Consider the following 19,083-nt stretch of genomic DNA (forward strand, 5'->3'; position numbering starts at 1 on the left):
GCCCTCCTACTCGCTCTGTGAGCAGCTTGTCTTCTCTGCATTTCTGTTCCATCTCCCTCTGATGCTGCAACCCAAGGGGAACTGCAACTATAGCCCCCAGGACCGGGAGCAAGTGGTATAGCCAGAGGCGTTTCAGAAGCACATCAATCTTACTAAATGCCTAGCACAACTCCCTGCTGACTTTACCCATTTTTCAGAACTCTTCCAACAACCCAGTGCTTCCACTAACTCTGCAACAGCAAGTAGACAGTCAAAAGCACTTATATGCAAGTTGGATGGTGATGCCTTGATAGTGCTGGCAGAGGTGGGTTGGGGGGGGGGGCGGTGGTGGTGGTGGGAAATGTCCCTCAGCTGTGTATACTTAGGTGAGGGCATTAACTAAAGCAGCGAGGTCAAGAATGGCAGCTTGAGCATCAAATCGATGTTAGACGCTGAATTAAATCACAGTCTGCCCACCCTGCATACTTCTGGCTGACGTATGGAATGCCTCTGCTCTCGTCTTCCATAACATGGTGATCATCACATGCCACGCCAAAAGTGGTTGGGAGCAGCTATCCCACTGTTTATAACCTCCACCTGCACTAGAGTGCTGAATTCTGTGGCCATAGAAACATTACCAATTCCATTAGCAGCAAGATCTATAGAGAATTAACTGAATCTTGGACGCAAGTGAAATAACTACTAGAAGCTCTAGCAGGTTGAAGCTGCAATGTGTAGCACCACGTATTTGATCGGCAGCATGTTCAATCTCATGCTCTGATGAGTTCTCAATCTCAGTACTGCTTTACGGTGAGGCATCAAGTTGTATTACAGATGGGAACAGAGTTCACCTGCAATCAAACTGCAAAGATAATGTTGGATGCAAACTGAAACCCTCCAAATGTTTATTTTTAACATTTTCCAGTTTATTCCACTACTTGCCTGCCATCATACTATTCCAAGTTCACTGGTAGCCCTCCAAGAGCTCAGTCAAGTGGCCAGTCTTCTCGTGTAATCCTAACTGGAAAGACCATAATGGGAGGGCACAGGAAAGATGGACCAATGGTGATTGTTTGCAGGCTATTTAACTGTTTAGAGGAGGAGGGGAAACCCAGGAAGTGCACGGCAGTTCATCCAGATCCTGTTCTCATCTGGTGCCTATATATGCACCTTCCAGCAGAGGTCATTAGATAGCAATGAGAATAAAGTATCCTGTCCAACAGTTCCCTCTCCAGAGAATATAGGAACAGAAGTTGGCCATTCAGCCTCTCAAGCCCGATATGTGATTCAGTTAGATCATGGTTGACCAGTACCTCTACTCCACTTATCTGTCTTTGTTCCACATCCCTTGATCGCCTTACCTAACAAAAATATGTCAATCTCAGTCAATAAGATTTCAATTTACCCAGCATCCACAGCCTTCTGGGAGAGTGAGTTCCATATTTCCACTAACCTGTGTGTGGAAAAATTGTGTCCTGACTTCACTCCTAAATGGCCTAGTTCCAATTTTAAGATCATGGGCTCTTGTTCTCGATTTGCCCACAGAGGAAATTGTTTCTTTGAATATAGCCTATCAAATCCCTTCATTGCTTTAAACACCTCAATTAGATCACCCTACAACCTTCTTAACTCATACAAGGCAAACGTATGCAACCTGTCCTCCTAATTTAATGCTTTAAACCTTGGTATAATTCTGGTGAATACACGCTGCACCCCCTCCAAGGCTAATACATCTTTGCTGAGGTTTGGTGGCCAAAACTGAATACATTACTCCAGCTGGTATCTGACCAAGGCACCACACAACTGAAGTATCATTTCCACATTTTTGAATTCCAAACCCCAAGAGATAAAAGCCAGCATTCCATTATCCTTTATGATTATAATTTGTACCTGTGAACCAGCTTTTAGTGATTGGTACACAGATACCTAAATCCCTTTGCTGCTTCACAGCTCCTAGTCCTTCACCATTAAGAAAATATTCAGATTTATAATTCAAATAATGGCATTAAGATGTGACATCGGCAATTTTCCAATCCAAAAAAGCACAATTCCTGAATCTAGAGTATTTTGGAAAATTATGACTAATGCATCTGCACTTTCCTTGCCTATTTCTTTTAATACCCAGTATCCTTAGGAGGCCAAACAAAAATATAGATTTAAAAATGGACTTTGCAAAATACTTCATTAAGTTAATATAGATAATGGGAAAATGTGTGAATACTCCATTTTCTTATCTCCATGCCACCTAACAGCATGATTGCACATCAGAATACAATTAATCCTACTGACATTAAGTCTTCCAACAGGGAGAGGTGACTGACATCTGACCTTTAGCTTCTCGTAGCAGCGATGCAATGCTGTGCATATATGTATGCGTCTGTCTGAGCTCCATCAGAGGCAGGAAGAATGTCTCCAATGTGTTGTTTAAGGACTGAAGTAGAGCAAAACGAAGTCGTAGGCTTTCGATTGGAACATCTAGGAATAGTAAATCAAAATTAACAGCACGCAATATACAGGACAAATGGTCAACACATTATATATACATTGCACAGTTATGAAGTGTTTCATTTAGCACTCCCTTTTGTTGTGATTTAAGAACGGAAATTCGTCATTTTTGTGCTCTTGGGATGTCCCAAAGCAGTTCACATCCAACAAATTACTTTTGAACTGTAGTCACTGCTAAGAAGGCAAGTGTGGCAGCCAATCACCATGTTTAGGAGACTCTCAGTCAAGTTGTTGGGAAACCTTCATGTTGAATTTCTGGTTTCTTGACCCAAAGTGTACTTTTTCTGTCCAGGGAATACAACCTTCAGACAGGGAGGGGAATGAAGCCATGAAGGGATTTCAGAATGATGAGAATTTTAAATTTGAGGTATTGGGGCACCCAATAGGGGTGATGGGTTAGTGGAACATGGTACAGGATATGGGCAGCAGAGCTTAGGATGAATTGAAGTTTATGGAGAGTGGCAGCTGGGAGGCCAGCCATTAGAGTAGTATTAAAGCAGTGGAGTCTGAAGTCTAGAGGTGACAAAAGAACAGATGGTTGAAGTAGGGGAAGAGGTGTGTGATGGCATGGAGGTGAAATTACTTGCTCTTTGAAATGGAGAGGCTACAGAGCTGGTACACCAGCTTCAGGTAAAATAGGAAGCCCAGGTTGCAAACAGTCTGATTCAGTGGCTGGAGAGGCAAATGGAATAAATGACAAGGATACACTGTTTGTGACAGGGGCCGATGTTATTTTGGTCTTTCCAATGTTCAAATGGAGGAAATTTTGATCTGTCTGGATTTCAGACAAGAAGTCTGAGAACTCAGACAGTGGAGTGTCGAGAGAGGTGTGGAGGATAGATAGCTTTCTGACACCTGCCTACATGGCTGATTTTTCCAATCGCTAACTCAGAAATGTTGAGGCCAGTTATAGAACTTCCAACTGACCATGCAAGACCCAGAGAATGTGGGAAAGAAACCTTTTGTCCCATTTTAAAATGCATTAGATGCTTCTTTCAGAAATTCTACCTCAAACAATATTCTTGGTCTGGCATATTACTGTGCTTGCCAATGCTATTCAATGATCATCCCAGAGCATGACAGCAGCTCCAGGTAATTCACCCTCTGATTTCCCCTAATTGTCTAGCAAAGTGCTTCACTTTCCCACTTAGAATCTCTGCGTTTTTCATTGCCCCATTAGGGAAAACAAGCAAGATTCTGAAATTCCAAACTTGTGCCATAAAAGTAGGGAGTTAGTATTTTTAGGTGTGTTATAGGTGATATAGACTCAGTAAAAGGCAATATATTTGTGTCGTGTAATGAATACCTATAGGTTACTGTTAATATGTGTAGTACTACAGAGGGAGCACTGTAACTAGATGATGACTAGCAGAAAACAGGACTTACTCAATAAACAGGTGATCCTTGGGTCAGGCGTATCTGCAGGGTCAAGGTAGACTTCATGCGGATGGAGTCGACCTGGAGTGATGGCAAGATGGCGGCAGAGACGATTGACATACTGTACAAGTGCAACGTCCATCTCCAGAGCCCATTTTTTGCAGGATCTTTGGGCATGTCTGGTGTCAATGCAGGCACACCTGTATTAGAGAAACAAATTGCTGAAGACACAATTTGAATGCAGCCAAGCACCATTAAAGCATGATACGCTTAACTGTACTGGTAACAGTTAGCCAGAATATGATATGTTCATAACTAATTTTTACAATGTATTCTAAGCGTCAATGATGTGCATTAACTTTCAAAATAATTTTATCTGTAATACTCTACTTACCTTTCAAAGTGGAGGTCATATCCGCAGGAAAGAATTGCCCGCCATACGCTCCGGATGTCCTGCTTTGACCGATCTACAACAAATTTCTGGAAACCGTCCAATGTTAAATACTTCTCTTCTGGTACTATTGGAGATTGAAAGATTCATAGCATTAATAAAGGAAAATTTCAATGTCCCATGTGTTGTGCTGTCTCAAAAGCAAATATTTCAAGCCAGCTGTAAAATGCTATGAGTCTAGGAGATTATTTTAAATCAAAAAACTATTTTCAAACCTTACGCGGTATAGTGGTATTGTCACTGGACTAGTAACCCAGAGACCCAGGTATTGCTCTGGGGACATGGGTTCGAATCCCACCACAGCAGTAGGTGGAATTTGAATTCTATTAATAAATCTGGAATTAAAAGCTAGTTTAGTGATGGCCATGAAACCTTTGTCGATTGTTGTAAAAACCCATCTGGTTCACTAATGTCCTTTAGGGAAGGAAATCTGTCGTCCTTACCTGGTCTGGCCTACAAGTGACGCCAGACCCACAGCAATGTGGTTGACTCTTACATGCCCTAGCAAGCCACTCAGTTGTATCTAACCTCTACGAAGTCAATAAAGAAGAATGAAACCGGGCGGACCACCTGGCATCAACCTAGGCACCAGAAACGACAACAGCAAACCCAGCTCTGTCGATCCTGCAAAGTCCTCCTTACTAACATCTGAGGGCTTGTGCCAAAGTTGGGAGAGCTGTCCCACAGACTAGTCAAGCAACAGCCTGACATAGTCATACTCACGGAATCATACCTTACAGACAATGTCCCAGACATTACCATCACCATCCCCGAATGTGTCCTGTCCCACTGGCAGGACAAACCTAGCAGATACGGCGGCACAGTGGTATACAGTAGGGAGGGAGTTGCTCTCAGAGTCCTCAACATCGACTCCGGACCCATGAAGTCTCATGGCATCAGGTCAAACATGGGCAAGGAAACCTCCTGCTGATTACCACCTACCGCTCTCCCTCAGCTGACGACTCAGTACTCCTCCATGTTGAACACCACTTGGAGGAAGCACTGAGGGTGGCAAGGGCACAGAATGTACTCTGGGTGAGGGACTTCAATGTCCATCACCAAGAGTTGCTCGGTAGCACCACTACTGACAGAGCTGGCCGAGTCCTAAAGGACATAGCTGCTAGACTGGGTATGTGGTAGGTGGTGAGGGAACCAGTAAGAGGGAAAAACATACTTGACCTCGTCCTCACCAATCTGCCTGCCACAGATGCATCTGTCCATGACAGTATTGTAGGAGTGATCACCGCACAGTCCTTGTGGAGACGAAGTCCCGCCTTCACATTGAGGATATCGTCCATCGTATTGTGTGGCACTATCAACGTGCTAAATGGGATAGATTTCGAACAGATCTAGCAATGCAAACTGGGCATCCATGAGGCGCTGTGGGCCATCAGCAGCAGCAGAATTGTACTCAACCACAATCTGTAACCTCATGGTACAGCATATCCCCCACTCTACCATTACCATCAAACCAGAAGACCAACCCTGGTTCAATAAAGAGTGCAGGAAGACATGCCAGGAGCAGCACCAAGCATTCCTCAAAATGAGGTGTTAATCTGGTGAAACTACAACACAGGATTACTTGCATGCCAAACTGCGTAAGCAGCATGCAATAGACAGAGCTAAGCGATCCCATAAGCAACGGATCAGATCTAAGCTCTGCAGTCCTGCCACATTCAGTCGTGAATGGTGGTGGACAATTAAACAACTAACTGGAGGAGGTGGCTCCACAAATATCCCCATCCTCAATGATGGGGGAGCCCAGCACATTAGTGCGAAAGAGAAGGCTGAAGCATTTGCAACAATCTTCAGCCAGAAGTGACTAAGATTATTCGTTGGCAAAAACAAAACAATACATTTGGTTCGTGAAGAACAATTACACTACCCATTGTATGAATACTTTGTCCTCAGGTAGAAAAGAGTTTTGTCCTTTGTTTAAGGTAAAGATGGCACTAAATAGTTTGAAAATAACTAGTAAAAGAACACAAGTAAAGTTAAGACAATTTCTAGTTTTGCAGTAAATATTACAATAAATATACAGAACTCATCTGACCTACCTTCTTGTTTCTTTGCTGGTGACTTCTCTGGGTCCTTGTCGTCAGGTTTGGTGCTCTTTTCAGGTGACTTTGCTTTCACAATAGGTTTCTTTTCACTCAGTGCAGTTCTGCTTCAAAAGAGGTTCAGTATGAAATAGTTTAAAATAAAGTAAAATATATTTATTTTCCTGATCTCCAGATACAGCTGATGATGAACTTTAGATGGTTTAGATATTGTGCTACTGATTATAAAGACCAGCAAAAAGCTTCAATTATGATCTCTGGTTTGTGGAGGTGGCTGATCTGAATTCAGAAGATTAATGATGCTTCAAAAAGCCTAAGAATTGCCAGGCTAGAACGGCAGGGAAAAGAAAGATAATGGACCAGATTTTGCTCTCAAAATAATGGTGAAGCTAGTGGCACTCTCTGTTATCTATATCTAAACGTGAAACAACTTCAGACGAGGAACAGATGCTTGCAGCATTGTGCTGGGTTAATCCAGTCCTCGCTGACAAAAATCATAGCATGGCTATGCAGTTACACTGAACTGCAAACTTAGAGGTGAAATTTGTCCAACATTGTGAGCACTGTTGAGCTAGATCACTATTGTGTAAATGCTGTGGCTGCCATATGTATATTGGTGCAATCAATTCGCTAGATTTTACAATAAGTTTTTTTAACCACGCACTTTCAGAGTACAAGGTTTTATTTTCCCCTCACCTGAAGTGTTGCTTTGAGCTAAATAAAATCCTGATTGAAGAGGGGAACCCCAAAAAAAACAACGAACCTGACACTGTTCAGCACGGACCTGTCTTTGCCTGGAGGTTTGGCAATTGGTCTTTTTGTGCTAACTACTTTCCCAGGGTGCTGCTCCTTTCCTCCTTTACTGTACTTGCTCTTGTCGAATTTCGGTTTGGGTATGCCGTACTTTCGTAGTATCTTGTGATTTTGAACAAAAAGCAGAAATGGCTTAATTACTTATTGTACAAAGCACGGTAACCTGATGTGTGTTTAAAGAAATTAGTAGATTCTCATATTACAGAGACATTTCAGAAACACAGCTATTTCACCCTTATACTACAATACAAAGTTACTCATAAATTAAAAGGAACAATGAGCACAATAAAATTCCTTGAATAACTGATTAATCAGGGTTGACATGACCAAAGACAAGCATTAAGTGTTAGACTTGCTGCTACATTTTGAATGCCCTACTTGACTTCAGCAAGAACCTGTCACTGCCTCAAACCTGTGACCAAGGAAACACTTGCCACATGATCATGAGGCTCCAATCTCCTGCCTTAAGTATAGGTATGCTACAGTCTTCTTAGGAGGTCGAAGGCGGCTTAGCGAAGACAACAATATAGCATTTGGTGGATTAGTTAAGCTCACCCAAGAGACGAGCCATTGGTAATTACGGTCTCCTGGAGCTTGTTGTATTGTCCCATGGAGTCAGGAAGGAATTTCCCAGAGCTTTTCCTGAACTTGGCCACATGTTTTATTCTGTCTCCCCAGGAGTTAGTATTCCTAATAGTTGGAAAGGCTGTGTACAAGGCTGCACCATCAAGCGTGTAGGATGGGTACAAATGGGAGCTTGACTGTCTCCTCTTTCCCTTTACAAATGTCCATATTTCTACCTAACTGCATAGAGGTGTGTAACTGTTCTTCTCAATATATGTAGCTACAAGTCAGTCATTTACAGCACAGGAGGCCGCCATTCGGCCCACTGAGTCCATGTCAGCTCTCCATGGAGTTATGCAGTCAGTCCCGCTCCCTGACTCGAAGTATTTTCAATGTAGCATTAAGCTGCATCAAACCATTTCCCTGTGAAGCTTGTAAACTTATGAAAAACAAAAATCTATAATATAGTTTCATTTGGAAAGTGGCAATTTGGTACCTGATTTGGCAGCACTTACACCAGTGACAAATATCAGCCAACACTTAGAAAATTATGGTGGTCACATAGTAAGCTCTCTAATTCTCTATTGTTTTAGATTATAGTTAAATGCCTGTGTCAATTTTACATATATATGACAGTAAATCACAAGGTATTTATTTTCTTGATGCATTGTCCACTAAACTGATGTTCTCCCTCACTTTTTTTTTTACTCGGATGTGGGCATCGCTAGCTAGGCCTGCATTTATTGCCCATTCCTAATTGCCCTTGAACCGAGTGGCTTGCTAGGCCATTTCAAAGGGTATGTAAGAGTCAACCACATTGCTGTGGGTCCAGAGTCACATGTAGACCAGACCAAGTAAGGGTGGCAGATTTCCTTCCCTAAAGGACATCAGTGAACCAGATGGGTTTTTATACAATTGACAATGGTTTCATGACTAGCATTTAATTCCAGATTTTTATTAATTGAATACAAATTTCACCATCTGCCATGGTGGGATTCGAACCCATGTCCCCAGAGCTTTAGCCTGGGCATCTGGATTGCTTGTCTAGTGACATTAGCACTATGTCATCGTCTCCCGCCAACTGCTTACCTATCTCCAAATACACATGGCCAAAAAAAGTCTCAAATACTTCAGGATTGATATTCCAGTGTTACTGTGTGTCAGAGTATATTACCCTCCATTAAGGGTACATACTTTTTCACCCTATCTTTACTCCCAACACAGCCACACAGAGCCTGCTCGTATTGCACCACCAATGGTCTCCAGTAGCTGCCAGAAGGCATGTGATGTGTATTTTGCAGCTACTCGATCATACATTTATCTATTCCAATGAGATGACACTAGGCCTCCAGTATAACTGGACTTATATCGCACCCTGTGTCATAGTGTTTCAAGTGCTTCACAAATTGAACTACTTTTGGAGCTCAGTTTTTTGCAATATAGGCAAATGTAGCAACCCTTTAATGTCAGGAACATCACCCAAATATTAATGACATTAATGACAAGTTGTTCTGTTTCTGGTAGTATTAGTTGAGTGTTAGGGAAAAACCTAAAGACCTTTAAGCTGGTCATACTGTGCAACATAGCTGAGATTAAGCATTAACACACTGTGGTAAATATCCATTACATGATAATAGGCAAACGTAATCACTTGCTACCAGAACTATACTGTACAAAATGACCCATCAACTAAATACGAACAAAATCAACAGAAGCCTTTGTCCAAAGCGCGCACACCTGTGTGAGTTGATCCTCCAGAACTTTCTTTGGTGGCCGGACATTAGTGAAAAATATCTGCAACAGGTTTCCTGGTGTCTGAGAGTTGATTTGTTCTTTACTGAGGAAAATGTCAGAAACTTTAACAGGTTTTGCTGGGGCAAGACTCAGCATCTGCTCTGAGTGTATACAGCTGCGGAATATCTCTGCAAGAACATCTCGTGCTCCAGGAACCACCTTATCACCTACGTGAAAAAGAATAAACCATTTTTAGATTATCTACGAGATACTGGAGATGCTTATTTACTGATATACTATCATACAATTGTTCCAAAACATTAAAGAGAAAGAAAAAAACTTGCAATTACATAGCATCTTTCATGGTCACAATATCCCAAAGTGCTTTTCAGCCAATTGTGTTTGAGGTGTGGTCATTTGTGATGCAGGGAAACTCAGTAGCCAATTTTGCACACAGCAAACAGTAATGAGATAAATGACCAGATAATCTGTTAGTGATGTTGGCTCAGGAATAAATGCAGACCAAGACATAAGGAGAACTCCCTGCTCTTCCAAAAGTGCCATGAAATCCTTTACATCCACCTGAGACAGGGCATTGAAATTTGAGAGAATTACTAAACAATGCTCTGGGACAGATGCAGGATAATGGATGTGGCTTTAGCTGGTAGTAAATTATATTGTCTATATTACAATGAATGAGGCATTGAGACCACCGCATTAGGTGTGTTTCAGAGGGTCTTCATAAGGCGGCACTGGCAGCAGCAAATAGATGGAACATTCACCTGTTTAGCTCCCTCACAATTTGTACAAGCCAGCGATGTGGTTTTACCATTTCCAAACATTGCCCCGATACAGGTCCACAGCCACAAACTCAATATCACAATGGTCAAGCAACGTACAGTTGTTTCAGCATTACTGCTAGTGCTGTGTATCCACCTCAGAATGTAAATTAAATGTATTTGGAGCACCATGTACTAGAAAGAGCATCACACTAAACTACACATATACACACACACACCCTTCTCCAGAAAAGCCTTGTGCATGCTGTCTACAAGGTTGCACATCAAGTATGTAGGATGGGTACTGATGGGAGCTTGAATGTCTCTTCTTTCTCTTTACATATATCCATATTTCCACCTAACTGCACACAAGTATGTATTTGTTATTCTCAACATATGTAACATTAAGTTGCATCAAATAGTATCCCTGGGAAGCTTGTAAACTCATGAAAAAGAACTAAAATCTATAACATAGCTTTGTTTGAGAAGTGGCAAATTGGTACCCAATTTGGCAGCACTTGCATCAGTGACAAATATCAGCCTGCACTTAGAAAATTCAAGTGATCACATAAGTAGTTCACTAATTCTCTATTGTTTTATATTGTAGTTCAATGCCTCGGTCAATTTTACATAGTTATATTAAACGAGAAGATATTATTCATTTAATGTATTGTCCAAAATACCGATGTTCTATCTCATTATTGCTCAAACTATTTACCTACCTCCAAATATACATGCTTAAAAATGTCTGAATTGCTTCAGGATTGATATTCCAGTGTTACTGTGTGTGTGTGTCAGAGTAGATTACCCTTCACTTTGGGTACATACCTTATCATCCTATCTTTACTCTCACCACAGCCGCACAGAGCCTGCTCGCATCGCACCACCAATGGTCTCCAGTAGCTGCCAGGAGGCATGTGATAAGTGTATTTTGAAGCTACTCCATCAAACATTCACCTACTCCAATGAGATAACACTAAGCTTTCAGCATAATAGTATTTGACTTATATTGCACCTTGCATCTTCACACATTGAACTACTTTTGGAGCTCAATGCTTGCTATATAGGAAAATGCAGCATCCCTTAATGCCAAGAATATCACCTAATATTACTGAAATTAATGACTAGTTGCTCGGTTTTTGTTAGTATTATTTGAATAGCCTTAGGAAAAAACCTAAAGATCTTTCAGCCGGTTATGCCGTGCAACACAGCTGAGATTGGGCATCAAGACTGTGGTAATTATCCATTACATGGTAATAGGCAAACCTCATCACGGTCTAAGGTCTCACCAGGAAAACTTTGCTGTGGATTAACTGGAGAATTATTTGATGTTTTAAAAAGGCAGGGCTAATGTCCATGAAAAACCATGACTAGAAAACAATGCTGTACACACACACAGAAATAATTAGCTATTGTTACCAATACTCATGCCTGAATTTTTCAGTAATTTAAAATCTAAGGTTTTTAGATAATAGGAATTAAGTAATATATTTCAGTTAACCTCCCTATAAAGAAAGTGATTTCAGTACAAAAGAAGCAGCTGATTGGTGAGTAGCTGGTCAGTCTTTTAGTAGTAAGTGGGTAGGGATTTAGCAATTAGGGGAACAGCCAGGTGTTTCAGTGAATCCAGCATAGTATGTTGCCACCCTTGTGCCAGGATCAAGGATGTCACTGAGTGGCGACAGAGCACTCTGAAAGGGCTGGGAGAAAGAGAGTGAACAGCGAGCAGTCAATACCAACGACATTGGTAGAAAGAGGGATGAGATGAGATCCTGCAGGCAGAGTTTAGGGAGCTAGGAAAGAAACTAGCTAGCAGGACCTGAGAGGTAGTAATGGAACAATGGGCTGCTTTTAAGAAGATAGTTTGGGTGCAGACAAGATACATTCCCACGAGGGGGAAAGATATGCCAAACAAGTCCAGAGTTCCCTGGATAATGAAAGAGATAGAGTGTCGAATGAAGCAGGAAAAGGGTGCATATGACAGATGTCAGGTGGATAATACAACTGAGAACGAGGCTAAATATAGAAAGTTCAGAGAAGTGAAAAAATAAATGAGAAGCAAAAAAAAAGTATGAAAAAAAGACTGGCAGCTGACATAAAAGGGAATCCAAAAAGTCTTCTACAGCATATAAATAGTAAAAAGGTGGCAAATAGAGTAGGGCTGGTTGGAGACCTAAAAGGGGACTTACGCATAGAGGCAGGAGGCATGGCTGAGGTACTAAATGAGTACTTTGCAACTGTCTTCACCAAGGAAGATGCTATCCAACTCAGTGAAAGAGAAGGGAGTTGAGATTAGATAGGTTGGCTGTACTTAAAAGTTGATGAGGACTGGATGAGATACATCCAAGGATACTGAGGGAAGGTAGGTTAGAAATTGTGGAGGTACTGGCCACAATCTTCCAGTCCCTGCTTAGATAAAGGGGTGGTGCCAGAGGACTGAAGAATTGCAAATTTTACACCCTTGTTCAAATAAGGGTGTAAGGATAAGCCCAGTAACTACAGGCTAGCCAGTTTAACCTCAGTGGTGGGAAAGCTTTTACAATCATTCAGGCCAAATTAAGTCATTTGGACAAATATGAATTAATTAAGGAAAGCCAGCATGGATTTGTTAAGGGCCAATTGTGTTTAACTTGATTGAGTTTTTTGATGAGGCTAACAAGAGAGGGTTGATGAGAGTAATGCAGTTCATGTGGTGTACATGGATTTCCAAAAAATGTTTGATAAAGTGCCACATAACAGGGTTGTTAGTAAAGTTAAAGCCAATGGGATAAGAGGGACAGTAGCAGCAAGGACATGAAGTTGGCTGAGTGACAGGCAACAGATAGTACAGGTGGATGGTGTGTTTCAGACTAGAGGAAGCTATATAGTGGGGTTCCCCAGCGGCTGGTGTTAGGACCACTGCTTTTCTTGATATATATTAATTGGGTGTACAGGGCACAATTAAAAAATTTGGAAACTTGGAAGTACTGTGAACTGCGAGGAGGATAGTGATAAACTTCAAGAGGACAGAGACAGGCTGGTGGAATGGGCAGGCAATTGGCTGATGAAATTTAATGCAGAAAAGTGTGAAGTGATTCATTTTGGTAGCAAGAACAAGGAGAGGCAATATAAAATAAAGGACAAGAATTATTGTAAAATAACGGATACAATTCTGAAGTGGGTGCAGGAGCAGAGGGGCCTGGGGTATATGTGTACAAATCATTGAAGGTGGCAGGGCAGGCTGAGAAAGCAGTTTATAAAGCATATGGGATCCTAGGCTTTATAAGTAGGGCGATAGCCTACAAAAGCAAGAAAGTTATGACGAACCTGTATAAAACACTAATTTGGCTTTAACTGGAGTACTGTGTCCAATGCTGGGCACCACACTTTAGGAAGGATGTGAAGGCTTTAGAGAAGGTGTAGAATAGATTCACGAGATTGGTTCCAGAGATGAGGAACTTCAGTTACATGGATAAAATGGAGAAGCTGGGACTGTTGCCCTTGCAGAAGAGAAGATTAAGAGGAGATTTGATAGAGGTGTTCAGAATCACAAGGGGTCTGGATAGAGTAGAGAGATAGAAATTGTTCCCATTGGTGGAAGGACTGAGAACCAGAGGACACCGATATAAGGTGATTGACAAAAATGCAATGGCGACATGAGGAAAAAATTTTTTTCACAGTGAGTGGCTAGGATCTGGAATACACTGCTGAACAGCGTGCTGGAAGCAGATTCAATCGAGGCCTTCACAAAAGAATTGGACAATTATCTGAAGAGAAAAAAATTGTAAGGTTATGGGGAAAAGGTGGGGGAGTGGGACTAGATGAGCTGTTCTTGCAGAGAGCCAGCATGGACACGACAGGCTGAATGGCCTCCTTCTGTGCTGTAATAATTCTATGATTCTATAAATAGAAGGGAAAAGGGATACTAATTTGGAAGCTTCAAGACAGATTTAATTTTTAAAGAAATAATGATTACTGGAAATGCATAACAAGTCAGTCAGCATCTGGCAGAGAAGTTAACAGTCTGGCAGGTACCCCTCATCTGCATGGAGGTGAAAGTGCATCCTTCTCTTTTAGGTGCTGACTGACCTACTGTGCATTTTCAACATTCCTGTTTTAACTGGATTTTAAAATTATTTATAAAGCAATATATGTTAGCTTTTTTCAACCCCACAGTATAAATAACAGGTAATTCATAAATCGCCAGTTTTCACCTGATCAGTACTGTGTAATTGCTGGGAAATGTGGGATCGTGACCTGAACTAAGTTGTTGCTGATTACTTTTTCCCCCCCCAGAGAAGAATGGAACAGCCTAGTTTCGACTCAGAAGCTCCACTTCCTCCAGTCCTGCACCATAATAGTGCAGCTACGACTATACACGAGAAATCATAAATCCCGGCAAGCCAGTCCTTTTGCTCACCTTTAATTAGCTTATCAGTGAAATAATCTTCCAATGATGAGCTGCCCTGGGTGTCAAACAAGCTCTGGTTTACAGACGACACAGTCAAAATCTCCTCCGTTGACATCTCCATTAATTCGTCTTCTCCATCCAGGCTGGACAATCCAATCAAATCACTGCTGTTGAATAGACTGGCACGGATCTTTTCGATCTTTGCCCTAGCTCTCACCTATAAGTAAAAACAAAAAAAAAAAATCATCTTTTGACTCAAAAGGATTTTTGAAACTATATCCTTGTTCTTCAATGATGAATACCACAAAGCACCTCTCTTGAAGGCACTAACTCATGTTGACGTTTGCTTCCACAGGTGGCAGCACACTTCCAGTTCCTCACCCATTGTGGGCGAGCCTAGAGGTAAAGTGCCAACAGGTAGTTCTATTAGGAGCAGAACATCACAGCTGAACTCAATCCCGTCTTTATTTAATAGGTACACATAGTAGTGCCTGGCTAGTGATAAATAGAGGGAACCATGGCCATTTTCACTATTCTCTAGCCCAAAAGTAGGGAAGGCAGTTGTAGCCTGCTGGCTTTGCCAGCTAATTGTGCACGGAGCGAATACTGAACCCGGAACGTCTCCGTACCACACTGTAATGGTGCATTTATTAACTGTTGTAATAGACTATGGAAGTCTCAGCTTTGCCTCTCTCAGGCAGAGCTATAGTGGATATACTACAAGAAGCTTCAGCGTCCTTGAACTAAGATGTTGATAGAGAGAGAGATCTGGACACCCACAGCAGCCATTCTGAGGCCTTGAAGTGAGTTATCAGTAAGAAGTATTAAAAAAAAAGCTTCAGTTCTGTAAATCTAACGGGAGTTTTGCATTATGCATAACCAGTTCTGGTGCTGGTAGGCATTACAGATGACCAGAAATGTAAAACATTAGTTTCATGATGCTGCTCAGATTTAAATTCTTTTGATTATGCACAGTGATCTATACAGGCAAATGTGGAAGCCCTGATGACATGGGGATACACCATCAGCCAACAGTTTATTTTCAGTATTATTGGAGATTTAGGGTGTCTGCCATCTAGTAGTTGCCAAACCAACCTTGAAGTGTGGTGGTGTACCAACACACTGCATCATAAAATGCTAGGAAATATAAATGTAGTCACAATTTATTACATGGGGAATTAGTAATCACACACAGGTATACTACAGCAATGCTACATGGATACTTGGACAAATTCTCTGAGGTAGGATTGAATGTAGGATTGAAACTAACCTCAAATATTTTTAGAATGGTGCCCAAAAGGAGGATCAAGAGGATGAAAAAATGTGTCAGGATGTGGCAAGACAACTCTGCTACAATAAAATAAATATTTGAGAGGAGCAGGAAGGAAAGAGGATGAAAGGAATAGACTTCAAGGTACCCAGGTTACAAGGAAGACCAAACAGATATTGGTTGAAACTATGAAACACAAATTTCTAGCTAATAGAGTATTTCATTTCTTTTTCTAAAATTCATTGTGCAATTTGTTTACAACAATCAGATCAGGTATGGTGCATAATGAGCAGCGAAATAGCAGTATTTATTTTCAGATATAAAAACAGAAAATGCTGGAAATACTCAGCAGGTTTGACAGCATCTGTGGAGAGAGAAACCGAGTTACCAGGCAGGATGGAGGCGGCCTCCCAGTGGCCATCTGGGGACCACTGGAGCTGGAGGCTCCATGCCCCAAAGAGAGTGATGCAGGCAGGGAAGGCCACACCCGCTATCCCAAGGGGCCTGCCTGCATGGCCCCTCTGACTAAGTTTCCTTTTAACTCACCTCTCCAAGGGAGTGTCTACGTTGAGGTGCTCTCTCGATCCCCGATCTGCCTCAGCAGTGCCCACCTCTCCCGATGGGGATGCCCAAGCTTCAGAGCCCTCTGATTGATTGGGCTGGCAGCATTTACATCCTGCCAGACGTCCTTAATTGGATGGCAAGCCTGAAGGCAGCCAATTAGGAGGCCACCTCTGTCACAGACCTGAAACGTTAACTCTATCTCCTTCCATACATGCTCCCAGATCTGATTATTTCCAGCATTTTCAGTTTTAATTTCAGAGTTCCAGCATCTACAGTATTTTTCTCTTTTATTTTTATTTTCAAATTAATGGTAAAGCAATTAACCTGAATTGAAAAATAATCAAATTTGCAAAGAAAAAAATTAAATATTTCACATCAGCTATTTGTGTTTATTATGTGATAATGTTAGTCACTAATGATTGGTAATTCATAAATAACTCCAACACTTTTCCAGATTTCTATTCTGCAAATATAAAGCGGATTCATCTTGAATTTTGCTACATTCAAGTTCTGGATATGTAAAACCAACCTAAGGCTCATTCAATCTAATAAAATAATGTAACAAATAATCACAAATACGTTACCCAAGAAGCTCTGGGTGGTTGGATTTAAATAATAAAACTGTATCTGGCAATGGCACAAATTACATAAATACATTAAGCATGTACAGATGTCATGACCCAGAGATTAATTTGTAGTTTCGATTGGTACTTTATACCAGTTTAATAGCCTCAATTAAGAAAATTAATACAATTAAGATTTAAAATTGGAATTATACTGCCAACAGCTATTGTGATGCAAAAGCGCTCGAGTCTTTCACAACAGGGTCCAACAAGGGAATAACTTGAATTCTAAAGTCGAATTTAGAGCTGGCTTTAAATTATAATCCCACACCCTCCTTCACATTTTATTAAGCCATAGACTAAAGCCTGAATGGTAAACCCTAATCTTACCTCAACTATGGCGTAACCTTTGATCGGTCGTGATACAAGTGGATTGTTGTCCAGTGATGTAACTGTGTACATGGATCCTACATCAGAGATAGAAGCAGAGTCTGCGCTGTCCATAGGTTCTCCTAAACTGCCAAGACTGCCCAAGCTCCCAGTACTGCATAGGGATAGGTCCAAGCTCTCCTGACTAGATACTGTGTGTGGATCAATCATTCCATGTGGTGTAGCAACGTCATGACTTGCTTGAAACTGGTCTACTGAAAGGTCACTTGTTGTTCGAGAAACGCACTGTGAGCTGCAAATTGAGGTCTGGCTGGTGGAGGCAGAGGCACTCATACTCATAGCTGGCGTTACACTGCTGCCACTGCTTACATCCATAGTGTCCGTGTTGTTGACTGCTGTTGACTTATCCAGTTCCAGCTTGCCATCAGTTTTCACTTTCAACCTCTTAGGGTCATCATCTTGCAGTGGTATGTAAATCTCGTCTCTGAAGATGCCACCATGTGCACTGCATGCCCTGCGAATGGCACTTCGGACAATGCATTCGTCAAGATGCGTTGGTATTCCTGAGATCACCAGCAACCTGCTGTGGGAGGTGGAGCCTACCAAAGCCTGGCAGGCATCTGAGATGGCATCATTTGTCACCCCTAGACCCTGGGGGTCCTTGTTAGTCAGGTGACGGAGGATCATGAGTAATGTCAAGGCTCTATGGAACCACAGCATGTCTTCTGGTTTACTTCCACCAATATTCAGGATTGATGTGTCACTCTCACTGCCCCGTGAGGTGAGCCGCTTCCCTGTCGCTGATGTCTTCTCCCGTTTCATTTTGACCTTCTTCCGTTTGGAGAGTAGACTTGGGCTCTGTGGTGTCTGCCCTGGTGAAGAGGAAGAGGAGGAAGAGGAATCACTCAGGCTTGGTGCGCTTGTGGAGGTCATCACGTTGACCACTGTGCTCATATTGATGGGCAGTGTTACCTCTGCAACTGCGAGACAAATCTCCATCAAAGCATGGAAATAGGTGGAGAAACGACCCTGGTCAGTCACTCCAATTCCAATACCAGAGCTGTTCCCAATCACCCAGTTTTGCGTTTCTTCATCATATAGTTTCCGGAGCTCAGTTTGTATTGCCATCAGAACAGCCAGGCATGGATTTAATTGGATAGCAATGGATGAAGACAGACCAGCTGGATTCTTCTTTTGTTCCAGCTGATGGATTTTGCGTAGCAGTTCAGCTAGTAGGTGGAATATCATCTCCTTTATGCTGGGGGACAGGTCTGTTGTCCATAAGAGATTGGCTATGAATTGGGAAGGTAATCAAATGCAGAAAAAAGGTATTAAAAGTACATTCCAGTTAATAGCAAAACTTGATTAAGGGAGACTACATGCTACTTATACACTGCACGAGGGAGGAGGAGAAAAATAACAAATCAGCTAGGGTTGGTGCATCTGACCACCAACCCTCAAAGCCAGCTGAAATATGTGCAGCTGGATACAGGGCAAGACAACCAGGCTCAGCTATGATCCTCCCATGATAGATTAGCTTACTTCATCTGGGTATACACATAATCAGGGCTCTCAGAGCCCATGAAATCATACAAGGTTCAGTATCTTCATAAGGGGAGAACATTTTAGAGGGTGGATGTTAAA

The 19,083-nt window shown here is 41.8% G+C and overlaps 1 protein-coding gene across 1 annotated transcript in view; it reads right to left on the reverse strand.

Annotated features, from left to right (window-relative positions):
• The window catches only part of LOC137382906 (probable E3 ubiquitin-protein ligase HECTD4), a 361,123-nt gene that overhangs the window by 28,552 nt on the left and 313,488 nt on the right, over positions 1–19,083 (reverse strand). Inside the window, exons 61-68 of the mRNA XM_068055483.1 lie at positions 17,440–18,731; positions 14,662–14,869; positions 9,487–9,710; positions 7,136–7,287; positions 6,370–6,476; positions 4,256–4,379; positions 3,871–4,061; positions 2,308–2,454 (exon numbers count right to left, since the gene is read on the reverse strand). Coding sequence (XP_067911584.1) covers positions 2,308–2,454; positions 3,871–4,061; positions 4,256–4,379; positions 6,370–6,476; positions 7,136–7,287; positions 9,487–9,710; positions 14,662–14,869; positions 17,440–18,731 — 2,445 coding nt within the window. The remainder of the gene's footprint in view (positions 1–2,307; positions 2,455–3,870; positions 4,062–4,255; positions 4,380–6,369; positions 6,477–7,135; positions 7,288–9,486; positions 9,711–14,661; positions 14,870–17,439; positions 18,732–19,083) is intronic.

This window comes from Heterodontus francisci, chromosome 23, assembly GCF_036365525.1.
Source record: "Heterodontus francisci isolate sHetFra1 chromosome 23, sHetFra1.hap1, whole genome shotgun sequence".
NCBI classification, from domain to species: Eukaryota; Metazoa; Chordata; class Chondrichthyes; order Heterodontiformes; family Heterodontidae; genus Heterodontus; species Heterodontus francisci.